The following is a 20,349-nucleotide window of genomic DNA, read 5'->3' on the forward strand; positions in this document are numbered from 1 at the left end:
TTTTCTCCAATGTATGTTTTGATGCCATTTCAGACACGGTGAAACAGTATTCATATAAGGATCTCTGGTTTACACTTAAGACTATTGGCTTTTCTCACAACTCAATAGTCTACATTCCTTAACAAATAAATTGACTATATATTGACTCATAACATGTACTGAATGCACTCTGTATACCTTAAACTAAACTGTCCGCAAGTTAACAATTATCACTCCCTAATTGACAACACTAAATTCCTATTCTATCAACCATTGTGAAGGGAAGGTATTTTTTTATTTACAGAAACTAAACGACGAATGTGGTGTGGGAGAAGGCCTGTGTGTTAAACTGAGAATAACTTATTGTCATAACGTACATGTAGTATCAGTGTGGGAGTTACAGGACCCTGTCTCACTGATCCGCTGAAAGCACACGTTCTGCTTGAAATCAGATGCAGCACAGAATACGCTAAGAAGTCACGAAAGCAACCACTGTTCCTAGTATCTGTCGAGAGCCAACTTGCTGCTAGTTTGCACTAATGTACTGTTTTGGTTGTTTTAACTCGTCTTTCAAATACAGTAGCTACTATTGCCTAGGTATGGTTTAGACCAGCAATGGACCGATTTGCATGTGTTAGGGGGAGGGAGGGGTGTGGGTTTGATAAGTGGTCGTAGAATGTTCCAGTTATGGTGGGTTGTAGAAATCAGCCTCTATCCATCGATGGGCAATAAAATGTGATTTGATTTAGAATGTCTGTTTTCATTTACAGGAATAAGGTATTGGTCTTATAGAGTGCATGTCATGCTGGACATAATGCTGTGTCTCAGGGGTAGGAAACCCTGGTCTTGGAGGGCCGCAGGCACTTCCTGTTTTTAATTTAACCAAACTGGGAGACCAGGTGTGTTGAATTTAGGCAATCACTGAACTGATCAATTAGCTCAGTTGGTCGGGTGTGGTGCCTAGTTGGAACAAAATGTAAATGCATTCCAGGAACAGGGTTGCCTACCCCTGCTGTATCTGGCTCTGCAACACCTTTCTCCTCTTGTTTTTTAATTCCACTTCCTGAAATAAACACGACACTTAGCACTTCAAAAACGTGTCTGCCCTGTTGGTCTCCCTTCTGGTTTCTGTTGACCTAGATTGTCTATGTATTTTATGTAGTAGTGTTTTCCATTGAATGTATGTCTGCTGAAGCCCTGTGTAGCTCAGTTGGTAGAGCATGGCGCTTGCAACGCCAGGGTTGTGGGTTTGAATCCCACGGGGGGCCAGTATGAAGAAACATTTATGCACTCACTAACTGTAACTCACTCTGGATAAGAGCGTCTGCTAAATGACTAAAATGTAAAGAATAGATAAATGGATGACTTGCACACAAGGTTAGGGTCAATTCCAATTCAGTCAGTTCAGTCCGTAAACTGAAATTCCAAATCTTTTCATATAATTTGGTATTGGAATTTCAGTTGACTTCCAGAATTTAAAATGGAATTGACTCCAACCCTGCTCAAATGAAATGAAACTCCAGCAAACTGGTGATGCTCCACTGATGGAATGGCTCTTTATAATCAACGTTTTGGTCTCCATAGACCTTAATTCAGGGGTTTTCTGCAAAGCTCATTTCATGCTTAAGGAAAAACTTAAGAAAAAGCAAGTTCAGTGGTAACTGGTAAACATTTTTTTTATTATCAACTGTTTCATCAGAATTGTAAGAAGAATAACTGGAGCCCTTGAACGATAATATGTATGTACTGCACAATCTTTAGTCACAAATGACATTGTGCCCAAAGAAATGGACCTGTATTACACACGCCAGTGTCATGCTGACAAAAACATTGATTGACCAAATTAAAGCAGTAAACTTCCATGTGAAAAGTACATCAAGCCTAAAAAGTATTGTTTTGATAGAAAACTGTAAACACTAAATCTAACAGAGACAAATTGTAAGATCAACTTCATTAGTTTTCATCAATTTGAAAAACAATTCGGGGTGTTTTTTCAATTTCTTTACATTGTGTGTGTGTGTGTCTATGTGTGTAAAAAAATGTTTCAAAAACATTACAAATCACTTCAATTCAAACACATTACTGTCTCACATTAAATAGTGTTTTACCTCCTATTTTGAAAGTAATGTGTGTAGGCACATTCAATTTACGGGTACTTTTGCACATCGCTGCACAATTTTTGGTCCACAAAATTCCATGTTATTCACAACGCTGCCAAACTTTTATAGACAATATCAATTTTCCGATTACTTAACATGACTGGTAAATGGTAGTGGTTTCAACCACATCTGGGTTCAAATACTATTTGAAATCTTTGAAATAATTTAGCGTTTGCTTTAGTCTGTCTGGAAGAGTTCAAACCCAGATGGTCTGGGTTTGAACTTGAAGCAACTAAGCTATTGGTTCCATTGTCCCAGACAAGCTCAAGAAAGCATTTGAAATTATTGCAAATAGTATTTGAACCCAGGTCTGGTGTGACCTGATCATCCTTTGTCTTGAAGAGACACTGTCCAAAGGAACCAAAGGTTGATAATCAAGGCCAGGGGTTTGCCCACTGGCAATACATGCATTGAATAAACGTTGCCCGTCAATATAAGGCAAATTAATAGGAGAGAAACCCAAAACAACAATATAAGGACAAAGAGTTGCTAAGGTGAGCTCAGACAGTCCAGCCAATCTCTTCCAACCTAGTCTTGCTCGACCCAAATCACATTACACGGTTCATTGTGCCATGATTCTGAATTGAAAAGCCAATAGTGTCCTAGCGGACGAGCACCTATGAAATGTGATATTTACTGTAGCCAAGGGAGCTCGACATCACATTTACACATCACCGTCGGCATCAGTAATCTCACAAGTCCTCTGAATTCAAATACTTCTTCAGAGGAAAGACAGGAATATGTGCCTTGTGAATTAAGCACCTGCGAAGCAGACAAAGGCATTTTGTTTCTCACCTCGCCAATGATTTATGGAGGATTACTGAGAAGGTAATCATCTGACAGTTTATGTTTTGTGAGAACTACTGTATACAAATCCTTGAGACAGAGAATGTCATTGAGCACTGTGATATCATCGCCACATCCAGGAAGTCTCTTGGGTGCTCTCCGTCCCTCTAGGAGATAGAGAATGCTTAAGATGGTCTACCGCATGTTTTCAACAGGCCGTGATGGATTCTTATTTCTTAAGACACTGGTACATCAGCGCCCGTGGGTTGAGCACATAGCGCTCTGAGTTGAGGAACTTGGTGAGGTACTGCGGTACGGCGGGCCGTGGCGTCATGAAGGACATGCCGGGACTGACGGCCATGACCTCGGCGATCTTCCGTTTCATCTCGCCAATCTCCTTATCCTGCTTGAGTACTTTTCCTGTGGGACAGAGGTACAGTAGAGGCGCGATAAGCGACGGAGGAGTCATAGACACAAATAAATAATAATAATGATTTATGAAGTCACTGAATTACTGTAGCTAAACTCTCCTTACAATGCCAAATCCTCACATAATAATTGGGCATATAACGGGAACATTCAAGCAAATCTTCCATTGATATCAATGCACGATTTAAGCGAAAGTTCAAGCTACACGCGTATAACTGATGTTGGCAATCGGCTAAAGCAATGCTATATAGAGCTATAACATAATTCTATAGAGCTATAACATAATTCTATAGAGCTATAACATAATTCTATAGAGCTATAACATAATTCTAGAGCTATAACATAATTATATAGCGCTATAACATAATTCTATACAGCTATAACATAATTCTATAGAGCTATAACATAATTATATAGAGCTATAACATAATTCTATAAAGCTATAACATAATTATATAGAGCTATAACATAATTCTACAGAGCTATAACATAATTCTATAGAGCTGTAACATAATTCTATAGAGCTCTAACATTCTATAAAGCTATAACATAATTCTATAGAGCTATAACATAATTCTATAGAGCTATAACATAATTCTATAGAGCTATAACATTCTATAGAGCTATAACATAATTCTATAGAGCTCTAACATAATTATATAGAGCTCTAACATAATTCTATAGAGCTCTAACATAATTCTACAGCGCTATAACATTCTTTAAAGCTATAACATAATTCTATAAATCTATAACATAATTCTATAGAGCTCTAACATAATTCTATAGAGCTCTAACATAATTCTTCAGAGCTATAACATTCTATAAAGCTATAACATAATTCTATAAATCTATAACATAATTCTATAGAGCTATAACATAATTCTACAGAGCTATAACATTCTATAAAGCTATAACATAATTCTATAATTCTATAAATCTATAACAATTCTATAGAGCTATAACATAATTCTATAGAGCTCTAACATAATTCTATAGAGCTATAACATTCTATAAAGCTATAACATAATTCTATAAAGCTATAACATAATTCTATAGAGCTATAACATTCTATAGAGCTATAACATAATTCTATAGAGCTATAACATAATTCTATAAAGCTATAACATAATTCTATAGAGCTATAACATAATTCTATAGAGCTATAACATAATTCTATAGAGCTATAACATAATTCTATAGAGCTATAACATAATTCTATAAAGCTATAACATTCTATAAAGCTATAACATAATTCTATAGAGCTCTAACATAATTCTACAGAGCTATAACATTCTATAAAGCTATAACATAATTCTATAAATCTATAACATAATTCTATAAAGCTATAACATAATTCTATAAAGCTATAACATAATTCTATATAGGTATAACATTCTATAAAAGCTATAACATAATTCTATAAATCTATAACATAATTCTATAGAGATATAACATATTTCTATAAAGCTATAACATAATTCTATAGAGCTCTAACATAATTCTATAGAGCTATAACATAATTCTATAAATCCATAACATAATTCTATAAATCTATAACATAATTCTATAAATCTATAACATAATTCTAGAGCTATAACATAATTCTATAGAGCTCTAATATAATTCTATAGAGCTATAACATAATTCTATAAATCTATGACATAATTCTATAGAGCTATAACATAATTCTATAGAGCTATAACATAATTCTATAGAGCTATAACATAATTCTATAAATCCATAACATAATTCTATAAATCTATAACATAATTCTATAAATCTATAACATAATTCTAGAGCTATAACATAATTCTATAGAGCTCTAACATAATTCTATAAAGCTATAACATAATTCTTTAGAGCTATAACATTCTATAGAGCTATAACATAATTCTATAGAGCTATAACATAATTCTATAGAGCTATAACATAATTATACAAAGCTATAACATAATTCTATAGAACTATAACATAATTCGATAGAGCTTTAACATAAATGGGGAGGGGGACCTTGTGCTATCTCCAGCTGCCTGCGGGCGTCTCCCAGGGCTGAGAATAGGTCCAGTTTGATGCGCGTCTCGGCGCTCAGGTTGTACTCCAGGTGCTGAGCCTTGTCCTGTAGGCCCGACAAGGCGGAGAGCAGCACGTCCTGTTCCTCCTGTTCCACACAACGATACTTCCCAAGGGCCTGGGATGGGATCAAGGAGAGAGAAACTCGCAATAGCCCCAGGGCTACATAGAAGCAGACTGGCTGGCACCCAAATGGATTTTGCTACGTTTCACTGTTGTTGTAAAGCGAAACGATGGTGAAACGTAGCAAATTCAGTTTGGATGCCAGGCTAACACAGGAGTGTGGACTAACTGGGCAGTGTTCAGTAGGCACGAAACAGGAGAAAACTGAGTGTAACGGGGTGGTTCTGCCTGGAGTTGTCCAATAAGAAATGATTGGTTTCGTTTTCAGTTTGAAAACGTTTTAAACCATGTGTCCTACTGAACATGACCCTGGTGGTCCAGCAGTCATTCTGAGGTACTCCTTGCTTTTAACAGGATGTGCTTTGGTTCCCCAAACTTGTAGAATGCATTTATTTTGTTTTATACTACTTTTTGTGTGCTGAAGAATTGCAATGCCCTCATTAGAAACCCAGTTTCCCCAGTTAGGGAACCAACGCACCACATGACAACAATATTCATTTCCAACAGTGATGGTGGATTGGTGGATGGCCAGCCATTCAAAAAACAATGTGAGCTGAATAATTTATTTTAAAATTCAGGGTTTTTTGTTAAAATTGGTTTTTAAAGTTAAGTGGAGGGAGTAACAGTTGTATTGGGTTGTATTACTAAATAACTAACTAGTAACCTATGAAGAATTCACTTTAAGATGTACAATGTTTTATGAAAGACTTGGCTTCTGCCTCTGCAATGTCTGCATGCTTCATGGAGTATATGTCACCACAAAAAAACAATAATCACAAACGACAAGATATAAAATATATGTGGAACGAATACAGTTAGAATACAGTATTGATCAATGCAAAGACAAAGTGCCCACGTTACAGTACGTTGTGTTCAGGCCAACACAAAAAAACGGATGATCTGAAAGTCCTCAAAGCACTGGCCCAAACACCATTTCCTGCTACTCAAATCCACAAACACAAATAATGACACAGATAGTCACTTGCAACAAGCCACAACTCTACAAAACGGCATATCCAAAAACACAAGACAACAGAGTATCACTTCAACAACGAGCAAGACGTGAAAACTCACAACCTCGACACGTACATTCGTACGGAACCCACTAATGTGAAAGAGTAGTATTTATTTTTTACCTCCACTTCATTCACTAGAGCTATCACACGCCCCTCTTTCCCTTGACTCTCCAGCTGCAGTTGTTTGTACTCTGTCTCTAGATCTTTTTCCTTTTTCCTTAACATTAGGGTCACAGAGTGTTCCTGCCTAGTGTGATGGAAAATAGAGAGAATAGTACATGTTTTGTTTCAGGTGGTCAGAGAGGTGGGGTTGGGGAGGTGGGGTAGTCCAAACACAAAGAAACATGACATCATCGACAGCAAGCGATTTTATCATTTTTTGGGAGGCATTTTGAAATCCATCTGTATTATTCTTCACTAATTATTATGCTTTTTTACTATGATTGTTGTTACAGGCTGCAATGAAAAGAAAGTTAATAGTACAGCAAATAAAAGAAAGAAAGCAAGTATTGGTGAAATTAGGCATGATCTGGAGCAGGGGTTCTCAGGGGGTCTGCGGAGGTACTGCAGGAGGTCTGTGTTCAGATCTCGAAAAAAAAATACATTTCATTTTTTTTAATGAATATTACTAACAACAACAGATTAAATTAATTTTGGCCAAGCGATCCGAATAACTTTAGAGGGTGCAATACAATACAATGCAATATTATTAATCTACAATTGATGTTCTTAACCCTGGGCAACATGGACCTGGGAGGCTCACAGGGTTATTGGTATCCACAGTCTCCACCAATTCTATTTTTTTTTCAACTCAATACCCTCTTGTATTGAATACTTCTCAATACATAAATGCACTGTAATTTCAGCTTGAAAACTGTTCTCACCGATACCAAGAGGCAGGCCTTTAAAATGTTCCTTCCCAGGACCCGAAACTTGGTTTGTCCGGCCATGCACTACCGAAATCATAGAATAACTCTGTATGCTATTATTTGTGTTTTGATTATGTGTTTTGTCCCTGATGAATTTTCTTCGACCCCAGAAAGTTTGAGAAGTTTGAGAACCCCTGATCTGGAACATAGACTCATACACTGCCTTCAGAAAGTATTCACACCCCTTGACGTTTTTCACATTTTGTTGTATTACTGCCTGAATTTCAAATGGATTAAATTGAGATTTAATTTTTACAAATTAATTAAAAATTAAAAGCTGAAATGTCTTGACTCAATAAGTATTCAACCCCTTTGTTATGTCAAGCCTAAATCATTTCAGGAGTAAAAATGTGCTTAACAAGTCACATAATAAGTTGAATGGACTCACTCTGTGTGCAATAATAGTGTTTAACATGATTTTTGAATGACTACCTCATCTCTGTACCCACACAAATACAATTATCTGTAAAGTCCCTCGGTCGAGCAGTGAATTTCAAACACAGATTCAACCACAAAGACCAGGGAGGTTTTCCAATGCCTCGCAAAGAAGGACACCTATTGGTAGATGGGTAAAAATAAAAATAAACAGACATTGAATATGCCTTTGAGCATGGTGAAGTTATTAATTACACTTTGGATGGTGTATCAATACACCCAGTCACTACAAAGATACAGGCGTCCTTCCTAACTCAGTTGTTGGAGAGGAAGGAAACCACTCAGGGATTTCACCATGAGGCCAATGGTGACTTTAAAACAGTTACAGAGTTTAATGGCTGTGATAGAAGAAAACTGAGGATGGGTCAACAACATTGTAGTTACTCCACAATACTAACCTAATTGACAGAGTGAAAAGAAGGAAGCCTGTACTGTATTCCAAAACATGCATCCTGTTTGCAACAAGGCACTAAAATAATACAGCAAAAGAATGTGGCAAAGCAATTCACTTTTTGTCCTGAATACAAAGTGTTATATTTGGGGCAAATCCAATACAACACATTACTGAGTACCACTCTCCCTATTTTCAAGTATAGTGATGGCTGCATCATGTTATGGGTATGCTTGTAATCGTTAAGGACTGGGGAGTTTTCAGGATAAAAAAGAAACGGAATAGAGCAAAGTCCATGGCAAAATCCTAGAGGAAAACCTGGTTCAGTCTGCTATCACCAGACACTGGGAGATGAGTTCACATTTCAACAGGACAATAATCTAATACACTGGAGTTGCTTACCAAGAAGACAGTGAATGTTCCTGAGCGGCCGAGTTACAGTTTTGACTTAAATCTACTTGAAAATCTATGACAAGACTTGAAAATGGTTGTCTAGCAATGATCAACAACCAATTTGACAGAGCTTGAAGAATTTGTTTAATAATAATGGGCAAATGTTGCACAATCCAGGTGTGGGAAGCTCTTAAGAGACTTACCCAGAAATACTCACAGCTGTAATCGCTGCTAAAGGTGCTTCTACAAAGTATTGACTCAGGGGTGTGAATACTTATGTAAATTAAATTTCTCTATTTCATTTTCAATACATTTGCAAACATTTCTAAAAACATGTTTTCAATTTGCCATTATGGGGTATTATGTGTAGATGGGTGAGATTATTTTTTATTTAATCCATTTTGAATTCAGGCTGTAACACAACAAAAATGTGGAATAAGTCAAGGGGTATGAATACTTTCTGAAGGCACTGTATATAGTGTGCACTACTTCTGACCATAGTCCTATGTGCCCTGAACAAAAATAGTGAACTACATAGGGAATAGGTTGCCATTTGGGATGCAGGCTCAATAGCATCTGAGGGTAAAGGTTGTTGCGTTACATACAAGTCATACATTTATATGCATTTGAATACAAAATAATGGCGGAAGGTGAGAGAGTGAGTGCCATACCTGTTTGGTAGACTACTACGAGCTAAGATGGCCGCCTCCTCTAGTTTGTGAGCCTGGAGTTCTGCCAGCTGTTTCTCTATGGAGAGCCTGGCCTCTGTCTCTGCTCTGGTCTTCTTCTCTAGCACGGCGCTGATCTGCTTGTCTTTCTGCTTGGTCTTGGTCAGCGACAAGATCCTGAAACACAGAGTCAAACCATAATGTTCTAGACCAGGGATGGGCAACTGCCACATGCCCCCTCTTGTAGGCCTGTGGATCAACCTCCCCCCTCCCCCACACACACACACACACACACACGTTAGCCCATGTCAGCTAAAATGTTTTAGATTGGTAAATTAGTCTAGCGGCCATCTATCTAAACTTGTAGTAACTGACATTGATCATCATCAACTGGCATTGATCATCAGATATCATATTAAAAGCTGCAAACAGTTGTCTCCACCCTACACTCTTAGAAAAAAGGCCTGCATCCCAAATGGCACCCTATTCCCTACATAGTGCACTACTTTTGACCAGAGCCCTATGGCCCAATAAGGTGCCGTTTTGCATGCAGCCTTGGTGTATATGAATCAATACATTCCATTCCCAGTAAATTGCTTAGAAGGTTCAAAATGTGAAAAAGGTTTCGGTAGCACTTAATGTGATTCTCCAAAGCTTTTGTATAATTTCAGCCAGTAGTGTTGAAAGTAGTGCTCACGAGCCAAAACAGGTCCCCGACAATGTTGCACAATTGGGTACTACGTCATTCATTTTGTATGATATGTTCCGTCCTGTTTTTTTTGGCAATTCGTATGAAATGTTTCGAATTCCAACGTGTACAATATGTTACGAATTTGTAAGTGCTTAAGATCCTGGACTGCATCTTTAACATGGTTAGTTATTTCATTTCAGGATAATCATATTCTTGCATCAAAGTACTACACCACATAGCTTACTTGTGCAAACCTGGCTTGAGTAAAATACTCAGTGAAATAGTGCCGTATGTGGAGGGTGTTGGGGTACAGGGGGGACGTGACATAACGTTTCAAACAAAGTGTGTCAGTGCATATGATAATTATAAATAGTAAATGTTTTATTGTCACATCCACCGGATAGGTGCAGTGAAATGTGTTGTTTTACAAGGTCAGCCATAGCAGTACGGAACCCCTGGAGCAAATTAGGGTTAAGTGCCTTGCTCAAGGGCACATCTACAGATGTTTCACCTTGTCGGCTCAGGTATTCGAACCAGCAACCTTTCGGTTACTGGCCCAATGCTCTAACCGCTAGGCAACTTGCCTAGTAACCAGCAGGGGGAGCCAAAAGCAGTGTATGGCAGACTGACAGGGCACTAGGGCCACGATGCGAGTAAAAAAAAAAAGACCATAAAATGCTCTGTTATCACTCACTTGCTCTGGAGCAACTCATTGTTCTGCCTGAGCAGAGACACCTCGGGCCTCAGGCTGTGCTCGCTGTTGGTCAGGTTGCAGACGTGGCTGCGCAGCTCCTGCTCACCCTGTCTGCTGGCCTGTAGCTCGCCCTTCAGCCTCCTCATCTCCTGCTCCAGCCTGGGAAATGGGGGAGAGGGGGAGGGAGAAAGGGGAGTGGAGAGAGGTAGAGGAGAGAGGGGGAAAGAGATAGAGGGGGGGAGAGAGAGGGCGGTAGAGAGAGAGGCAAAGAGTAAGAAGAGAGAAAGAGAGCTGATTAAGTAACACTCGTACTCTCATGCACATCTCTCTGTAGATCTCCAAAGCCAATGAAACCAAAGTGAACAGCGGCGGAGTGTCCCTACTTAGTGATCTGGTCAGCGTGAGGATTTGGCGCGGCGGGGCCCTTGTCTGCAGCGTGCCGATTGGGGCTGACCGTTTTGGAGCCATTCTTCTGCTTCCTTTCAGCCCTGCCAGTGGGAGGAGGTGAAGGGATGTTAGCGGCGCCGGGGGACGTCCTGCGTGCTTTGGGGGAGGAGGATGAGCCTTTGGCGGCCCGCAGGACTTTGCCGCCTTGCTCCTCCTGAGGTAGATTTTCGGTGGTGGCCGAGGACTCCGGCGACCCTCCTCTTGTCACACCGTTGGTGGGGGGGTCTCTGGGTTTTGAGGACTGGGGCGGCTGGGGGTTTGAGTCTCCCAGCGTTGTCTCCTCCACACCCCTCTCGGTCCCTCCCCGCTCCACTCCGCTGTGGATCTGGAGGCATTCCACGGTGAGTCTCTCGTCAGACGCCACAGCACCGTTCTGACACTGGTACTGACTGGACTCAGGTTTGGGCCTCCACTTTGAGTCTGCAGGAGGAAAAGGGCTATATTTCAAAGACAATATCTAGCTACAGAGTATTGGACTCACAGTGAGATGTAACATTTATCTGCTTCCTACACGCACAGGGACATTATAGTGGAGCATTAACTAATAATGTCCTCCTTTGGCATTATATGCGTCCCAAATGGCACCATTTTCTCTATGTACTGCACTACCATCTAAAGGGTTTAACCTGAAACCAACTGCCTTACCCAACAAAGTAGTACTACCGTTGGGGAATCATCTCATAACAGTCAGTGTAAAACAGTGCAGAAGTGAATGAGTAGCAGGCACAACCTCCGCTGCACTTACTGCCGTTGCCGTCTGTGATGCTCTTGGGGTAAAGCTGCAGGCCCGGAGGTAGGGACTGTTCCAGGAGGTGCATGTGAAAGTTGTTCTCGCTCTGCACAGCTTTCTGCGTGCGCAGCTTGAAGATGCTGGTGAAGTAGCAGGTGGTGTCGAACCCCAGATAGACAACAGGGTAGCCAATGCTGGGGGAGAGGGAGCGAGAGAAAAGAAATATAAAATAATGGCCTACATTATTGTCTGTGATGATGACAAACACATGCAGAGTACGCCACTTGTGATTCATTGCGATTTTAAGACGTTAGCTTAAACCCACTCAATTCAAGCGGTTGTGAAAATCCTTGGCATTTAGAAAGGATCTACAGCGTATAATCTGGGTCTGTTTGGAAGATTCTGCTCGAGGGTGAATATACGGTGAGAAGTGCTTTGTGTTCAATCGACCTACCAGTGCGCGGCGAAGAGATGAGACAGGTTGGCGTGGGAGTTGTTCAGATCTTTGAGCCTCAGCGAAGCGTCCGTGTACACCAGCAGGACCCACAGGGACACCCACAGGGACACCGTCGACATACAGATGCCTTTCTCTGAGAAGAAGAAATAAATTATTATAAAAAACATCAAAACTTACCAAGAGAAAATACTAGCTTATGTTTATAGCTAGTGTAGCTACCACCAGAACTGTGCTTTTACAAATTAAACCAGTAAGTCTATCAGGTGACAGCATAACACGCTTCCATTTCTCTGTAACGGGTTGAAGCAAACCAATCTCTGTAACAGGTTGAAACTTTCAATTCCGTCAATTTTCATCATTTATATTATAAATGGCAGATTTCTAAATTTCCAGAATGGTTTGTTTAAACTCTTTACAGAAACATGTGACTTGTTAGACAACTATTAAATAACATTCCACATTATCCTTATCTAAGGCATTCCACAGCTAGGCAATACAATACATATTTTTTCCCTGTAAAACAGGCTTGATATGCTTACCTGTGTGCCAAATGTAATTGAATAAGACATAGGTGCTGGCTGCGAAGAACAACCAGTGGAGGGGAATAAAAATGAAACATAACATGTCCAGGGTGAACGTCACACAAACAAACACCACACAAATAACCTGCAACAGAGAAACAGTGCATTACGTTGGTGCTACGTTGGACAGCTACATTTTATTCTGTCTGCTTGGGTTTCGAACAAGAAGACAATGGCTGCAGTATATAACAGGTTTATAACATTTATATAACAGGTTGCAAGGCCTAAAACTATTTTCTACAATATCTTGATCTCAATACTTTACTGTTATTGACTTCTGTCTAGAAGACCATTAAAGGGCAGGGTGCATCCCAAATAGCATTCTATTCCCTGTAATATAGGGCACTACTTTTGACCAGAGCCCTATGTTGAAAAGTAGGGTTCTGGTCAAAAGTAGTGCACTATATTACAGGGAATAGGGTGCTATTTTGGACAGCCTAACTGATAAAGTCCTCACCAGCCCATGGCAGTGGAAAGTGTTATAGGCACTCCTGAAGAATAGCCAACAGGGCCACAGGTATTCCAGTCGAAACTCCAGTATAAAATCTGCCAGGAGCACCAGAGTCCACACGATCATAAACTTCAGAAAGGTGTAAGCGCTGCAAAACAGGCATAAGAGGAGGATATGAAGAGTTTCATTCCAAAACGCTATATATCCATTTTCAGAAATGTTGGTAAATTAGCTTTTTTTGTTTAAACATTTAAATTTTTGTCATTTAGCAGACGCTCTTATCCAGAGCGACTTACAGTTAGTGAGTGCATACATTATTAATTTATATTTTTTCATACTGGCTCCCCGTGGGAATTTAACCCACAACCCTGGCGTTGCAAACGCCATGCTCTACCAACTGAGCTACATGCTCACTTAAAGAACTTAGGAAAGAGACTTGTGTGTTTTTTCACTATCTAATCATGGCATTTGGGTTGTTTAATGACAGATATGTATTTGTTTGAAACTTATCACTAGATTGTTTGTCTCTATGAAATGAAACAATCATATTTTGTAGAAGAAAACAGATATATCCCACTCAAAAAGGTAGCACTGCAAGGTTTTACACCGTCAAATGTGACAAATAATTACATTTTTTGTAACGAGCTGTACAAATGATACATTTGTGACATCATATTTTACAAATATATATATTTAATGAAATTAATCAGTACAGTAATATGAGATCTGGGCTCTGGTCAAAAGTAGTGCACTGTAAAGGGAATAGGGTGCCATTTGGAACCAGACCTAACTCTAACCAAACACTAAAGCATGATGGTAGATTTTTTATGTGTTGAACTGATATGATATACAGGATATGAATATTCCATTCCAGCTAAACAATGGATAAACAGTGAGGGAAAAAAGATGATCCCCTGCTGATTTTGTGCGTTTGCCCACTGACAAAGACATGATCAGTCTATAATTTTAATGGTAGGTTTATTTCAACTGTGAGAGACAGAATAACAACAACAAAATCCAGAAAAACGCATGTCAAAAATGTTATAAATTGATTTGCATTTTAATGAGGGAAATAAGTATTTGACCCCTCTGCAAAACATGACTTAGTACTTGGTGGCAAAACCCTTGTTGGCAATCACAGAGGTCAGACGTTTCTTGTAGTTGGCCACCAGGCTTGCACACATCTCAGGAGGGATTTTGTCCCACTCCTCTTTGCAGATCTTCTCCAAGTCATTAAGGTTTTGAGGCTGACATTTGGCAACTCGAACCTTCAGCTCCCTCCACAGATTTTCTATGGGATTAAGGTCTGGAGACTGGCTAGGCCACTCCAGGACCTTAATGTGCTTCTTCTTGAGCCACTCCTTTGTTGCCTTGGCCGTGTGTTTTGGGTCATTGTCATGCTGGAATACCCATCCACGACCCATTTTCAATGCCGTGGCTGAGGGAAGGAGGTTCTCACCCAAGATTTGACGGTACATGGCCCCGTCCATCGTCCCTTTGATGCGGTGAAGTTGTCCTGTCACCTTAGCAGAAAAACACCCCCAAAGCATAATGTTACCTCCATGTTTGACGGTGGGGATGGTGTTCTTGGGGTCATAGGCAGCATTCCTCCTCCTCCAAACATGGCGAGTTGAGTTGATGCCAAAGAGCTCGATTTTGGTCTCATTTGACCACAACACTTTCAACCAGTTCTCCTCTGAATCATTCAGATGTTCATTGGCAAACTTCAGACGGGCCTGTATATGTGCTTTCTTGAGCAGGGGGACCTTGCGGGCGCTGCAGGATTTCAGTCCTTCACGGCATAGTGTGTTACCAATTGTTTTCTTGGTGACTGTGGTCCCAGCTGCCTTGAGATCATTGACAATATCCTCCTGTGTAGTTCTGGGCTGATTCCTCACTGTTCTCATGATCATTGCAACTCCACGAGGTGAGATCTTGCATGGAGCCCCAGGCCGAGGGAGATTGACAGTTATTTTGTGTTTCTTCCATTTGCGAATAATCGCACCAACTGTTGTCACCTTCTCACCAAGCTGCTTGGCGATGGTCTTGTAGCCCATTCCAGCCTTGTGTAGGTCTACAATCTTGTCCCTGACATCCTTGGAGAGCTCTTTGGTCTTGGCCATGGTGGAGAGTTTGGAATCTGATTGATTGATTGCTTCTGTGGACAGGTGTCTTTTATACAGGTAACAAACTGTGATTAGGAGCACTCCCTTTAAGAGTGTGCTCCTAATCTCAGCTCGTTACCTCTATAAAAGACACCTGGGAGCCAGATATCTTTCTGATTGAGAGGGGGTCAAATACTTATTTCCCTCATTAAAATGCAAATCAATTTATAACATTTTTGACATTTTCTGGATTTTTTTGTTCAAAAACTGTTCAAATAAACCTACCATTAAAATTATAGACTGATAATTTCTTTGTCAGTGGGCAAACGTACAAAATCAGCAGGGGATCAAATACTTTTTTCCCTCACTGTGCATTCGGAAAGAAAAATTTATGAAAAATGTATGCACTCACTAACTGTAAGTCGCTCTGGATAAGAGCGTCTGCTAAATGACTAAAATGTCAATGTAAATGTAATTCAGACCCCTTTACTTTTTCCACATTTTGTTACGTTACAGTCTTATTCTAAAATTGATTACATTGTTTTTTTCCCTCATCAATCTACACACAATACCCCATAATGTCACAGCAAAAACAGGTTCTTAGACATTTTTGCAAATTTATAAAATAAAATAAAACTGAAATATCACATTTACATAAGTATTCAGACCCTTTACTCAGTACTTTGTTGAAGCACCTTTGGCAGCAATTACAGCCTCAAGTCTTTTTGGGTAGGATGCTACAAGCTTGGCAAACCTGTATTTGGGAAGTTTCTCCCAATCTTCTCTGCAGATCCTCTCAAGCTCTGTCAGGTTGGATGGGGAGCGTCGCTGCACAGCTATTTTCAGGTCTCTCCAGAGATGTTCCATCGGGTTCAAGACATTCAGAGACTTGTCCCGAAGCCACTCCTGCGTTGTCTTGGTTGTGTGCTTAGGCTCGTTGTCCTGTTGGAAGGTGAACCTTCGCCCCAGTCTGAGGTCCTGAGCACTCTGGAGCAGGTTTTCATCAAGGAGCTCTCTGTACTTTGCTCCGTTCATCTTTCCCTCGATCCTGACTAGTCTCCCAGTCCCTGCCGCTGAAAAACATTCCCACAGCATGATGCTGCCACCCCCAAGCTTCACCATAGGGATGGTGCCAGGTTTCCTCCAGATGTGACGCTTGATAATCAGGCCAAAGAGTTCAATCTTGGTTTCATCAGACCAGAGAATCTTGTTTCTCATGGTCTGAGAGTCCTTTAGGTGCCTTTTGGCAAACTCCAAGCAGGCTGTCATGTGCCTTTTACTGAGGAGTGGCTTCCGTCTGGCCACTCTACCATTAAGACCTGATTGGTGGAGTGCTGCAGAGATGGTTGTCCTTCTGGAAGGTTCTTCCATCTCCACAGAGGAACTCTGGACCATCGGGTTCTTGGTCACCTCCTTGACCAAGGCCCTGCTCCCCCGATTGCTTAGTTTGGCCTGGCGGCCAGGGCTACGAAGAGTCTTGGTGGTTCCAAACTTCTTCCATTTAAGAATGATGGAGGCCACTGTGCTCTTGGGGATCTTCATTGCTGCAGAAATGTTTTGGTACCCTTCCCCAGATCTGTGCCTCAACACAATCCTGTCTTGGAGCTCTACGGACAATTCCTTCAACCTCATGGCTTGGTTTTTGCTCTGACATGCACTGTCAACTGTGGGACCTTATATAGACAGGTGTGTGGGCCCCGTGTAGCTCAGTTGGTAGAGCATGGCGCTTGCAATGCCAGGGTTGTGGGTTCGTTTCCCACGGGGGGCCAGTATGAAAAAAAAAAATGTATGCACTAACTGTAAGTCGCTCTGGATAAGAGCATCTGCTAAATGACTCAAATGTAAATGTAAAAATGTGTGTGCCTTTCCAAATCATGTCCAATCAATTGAATTTACCACAGGTGGACTACAATCAAGTTGTAGAAACATCTCAAGGATGATCAATGGAAACAGAATGCTCAATTTTGAGTCTCATAGCAAAGGGTCTGAATACTTATGTAAATAAGGTGTTTCTGTTTTTTATTTTTTTATTAACTTGCAACATTTTCAATAAGGAGTTTCAGATTTTTAAAATTATATATATATACATTTGCAAAAATGTCTAAAAACCTATTTTCGCTTTGCCATTATGGGGTATTGTGTGTAGATTGATAAGGAAAAACATGTATTTAATCAATTTTAGAATAAGGCTGTAACGTAATAAAATGTGGAAAAAGTCAAAAGGTCTGAATTCTTTCCGAATGCACTGTACACTGTGTATACCAAACATTAGGAACATCACACCCCTTTGCCCTCAGAACAGCCTTAATTCGTTAGGGCATGGACTCTACAAGGTGTAGAAAGCGTTCCACAGGGATGCTGGCCCATGTTGACTCCAATGCTTCCCACAGTTGTGTCAAGTTGGCTGGATGTCCTTTGGGTGGTGGACCATTCTTGATACGCACGGGAAACTGTTGAGCATGAAAAACCCAGTAGCGTTGCAGTTCATGACACAAAATGGTGCGCCTGGCACCTACTACCATACCCCGTTCAAAGGCACTTAAATATTTTGTCTTGTCCATTCACCCTCTGAATGGCACACATACACAATCCATGTCTCAATTGTCTCAAGGCTTAAAAATCATTTAATAACCCGTCTCCTCCCCTTCATCTACACTGATTGAAGTGGATTTACCAAATGACATCAATAAGGGATCATAGCTTTCACCTGGATTCACCTAGTCAGTCTATGTCATGGAAAGAGCAGGTGTTCTTAATGTTTTGTATACTCAGTGTAGTGTTTTGCAACAAAACCAATTATAATACACATCTAAGAGGACAGTAATATTTTACACACTGGTACCCATAAGCATTAATTTCTGATGACAAACACGTGTGAAAAATTGGTGAATATAGCTTTTTGGAAATAAACTCTTCTTATGTAAAATGTGTGTGTTATAATTGTATTGAAATAATGGTAAAAATGTCATGCTGATGATCTGTGATTGAAGGTTTTAAAAAAAATCTCTATCTACTGGAAGAGCTAAATGTAGCTTATTTCTCATGATATAGGCCTAAGCCCGTTATTATAATGCATTTGGCAGGAATATTGACAAACTGTGAAAGATACTGTTCCTAACAGAAAACCACACAACTGTAAGACAAAGTTACTTTCATGTAAAAGGTGTGAAAAACATTTTGAAGTCTTGCTTAAATATAATAAACCGTCTTATGCATATAAAGCTTCATTAAATTAGGTGATCGCATACTCATATAGGGATTCATCTCAATTAGGCAAATATTGTAATCACTAAATCATGATTCATGACATTATTTTACATTTGGGAACATATCGTAGTTTTCTATAGGCTATCATCTTAGAGAAACGAGACACTTGGATAAGATAACGCCTACATTCTCTCGTTATAGGCTACACTCATGTCTTGTTTTGAACAACTCCTTTGTTCGTGCGCTCGACACCTCCATACATCCTTACATCGCCCCCTTTTTGTTTGGTAACCATGACAACGTTTCATCCGCGATACTGGGTACCAAAAGAGCTCAACTGAAATGTACATTTTAGTCATTTTAGCAGACGCGCTTATCCAGAGCAACTTACAGTTAGTGCATTCATAAACTGAACATTCCTCAGCGCTTTGTCTCGTCACAAAGGGGACATTGCGAATTCTCTATTGGGTCTGTCTGTAATTAAATGCTTGAAATGGCTACCTGGTCGTAAGCCAATATTGCATGAATAGGTTTAAGTAGGCCTATATCTATTAAAAGTGAGAGCACATAATAATAATAATAATAATAATAATAATAATAATAATAATAATAATAATAATAAATATAATAATAATAATAATTTTTAATAATAATAATTCTGATTATTGTAGCATAATTTAATGGTTAGCCTTCAAATGAGAGAAGATAGACTGAATCATGTATTGTGTCTGCGCACAACCCGCAAAAACTCATCATATGGTAGGCTATGATAAAATAGTCCGTATCTCGCGTTGGCTAGCCTTCCGTAACAACTACCCAAATCAAGTAGCATTGGCTTCTTTTTCAAGTTGACTCTGCTATAATGTTTGTAGGCCTATTTAGCAACCACAATGTCCTTTTCCATATCCTACAGCGTCCAAGACTAAGCTAAAGTGAAGAAGCAATTATTGTGATAAAAATAGACATCAGGTGAGAATGACGAAGATGCGCATTACACAAAGCCTAGCAACAACAAAAGCAACGGCATCCGGTCGATGCGTCACCTCACTATACCTTTCAGATATCTCCTCCGTAATTTTTATCTTTTTCATTTTCCGTAGCTTGCTTGCGTCCACATAACGTTTCTTCATTTTATGGCTTCTATTCCTTGTGCCCTAATAAACCGCAAAAAGCGGCAATCAATGTAGGAAAAAACGAATGTGGATGGCCTTGTTAGAAAACAACAACCTGATATTTTGAGGCTTTGTGTATGAATGAAACTCCACCGCGGAAGCTACTGTGCGCATGTTCTGTACTTCGACGTCTCGAGCGCGCGATGGAGACAGCACGCACACGATTGCTATACGGGATCATTGGGACGTCCCTACACTAAACCCTAACCTTAACCCCTACTCCTAACCTTAACCCTTACCTTAACCATTTTAAATGTAAACTTCAAATGAGGTAGGGAAGTACCAAGGATTCCGGATAGCATGGACCCTTGCTGTGGCCAGCTGTGTAGACTACATGTAGGCCTGTACCTGTGTTTTTGCATAGAAATGAATGGTAAATTATGTATTGTGTCATTTTGGAGTCACTTGTATTGAAAATAAGAATATAATATGTTTC

The 20,349-nt window shown here is 39.9% G+C and overlaps 1 protein-coding gene across 1 annotated transcript; it reads right to left on the bottom strand.

Annotated features, from left to right (window-relative positions):
- Positions 1–1,639: 1,639 nt before the first annotated feature.
- si:dkey-12h9.6 (macoilin) lies at positions 1,640–20,029 on the bottom strand. The gene is made up of 11 exons (XM_041865162.2): positions 19,795–20,029; positions 13,436–13,577; positions 12,937–13,063; positions 12,395–12,530; positions 11,956–12,134; positions 11,147–11,630; positions 10,764–10,922; positions 9,382–9,555; positions 6,683–6,809; positions 5,364–5,541; positions 1,640–3,344 (listed from the first exon to the last, which is right to left on the bottom strand). Exons 1-11 carry the CDS (start codon positions 19,869–19,871, stop codon positions 3,154–3,156), a joined length of 1,974 nt encoding a protein of 657 aa, XP_041721096.1. The 5' UTR covers positions 19,872–20,029; the 3' UTR covers positions 1,640–3,153.
- Positions 20,030–20,349: the final 320 nt, after the last annotated feature.

Source organism: Coregonus clupeaformis, chromosome 36, assembly GCF_020615455.1.
Source record: "Coregonus clupeaformis isolate EN_2021a chromosome 36, ASM2061545v1, whole genome shotgun sequence".
In the NCBI taxonomy this organism is placed as follows: domain Eukaryota; kingdom Metazoa; phylum Chordata; class Actinopteri; order Salmoniformes; family Salmonidae; genus Coregonus; species Coregonus clupeaformis.

What these genes read in the sequence shown, in the direction of transcription:
- si:dkey-12h9.6 (XM_041865162.2), bottom strand. Translation starts at nt 19,871, where the DNA reads ATGAAGAAACGTTATGTGGACGCAAGCAAGCTACGGAAAATGAAAAAG. An exon ending in CAATTACATTTGGCACACAG is followed by an intron (nt 12,531 to 12,936) that starts GTAAGCATATCA and finishes TCTTCTTCTCAG; the next exon opens with AGAAAGGCATCTGTATGTCG. An exon ending in CGTAGTAGTCTACCAAACAG is followed by an intron (nt 6,810 to 9,381) that starts GTATGGCACTCA and finishes CCATCACACTAG; the next exon opens with GCAGGAACACTCTGTGACCC.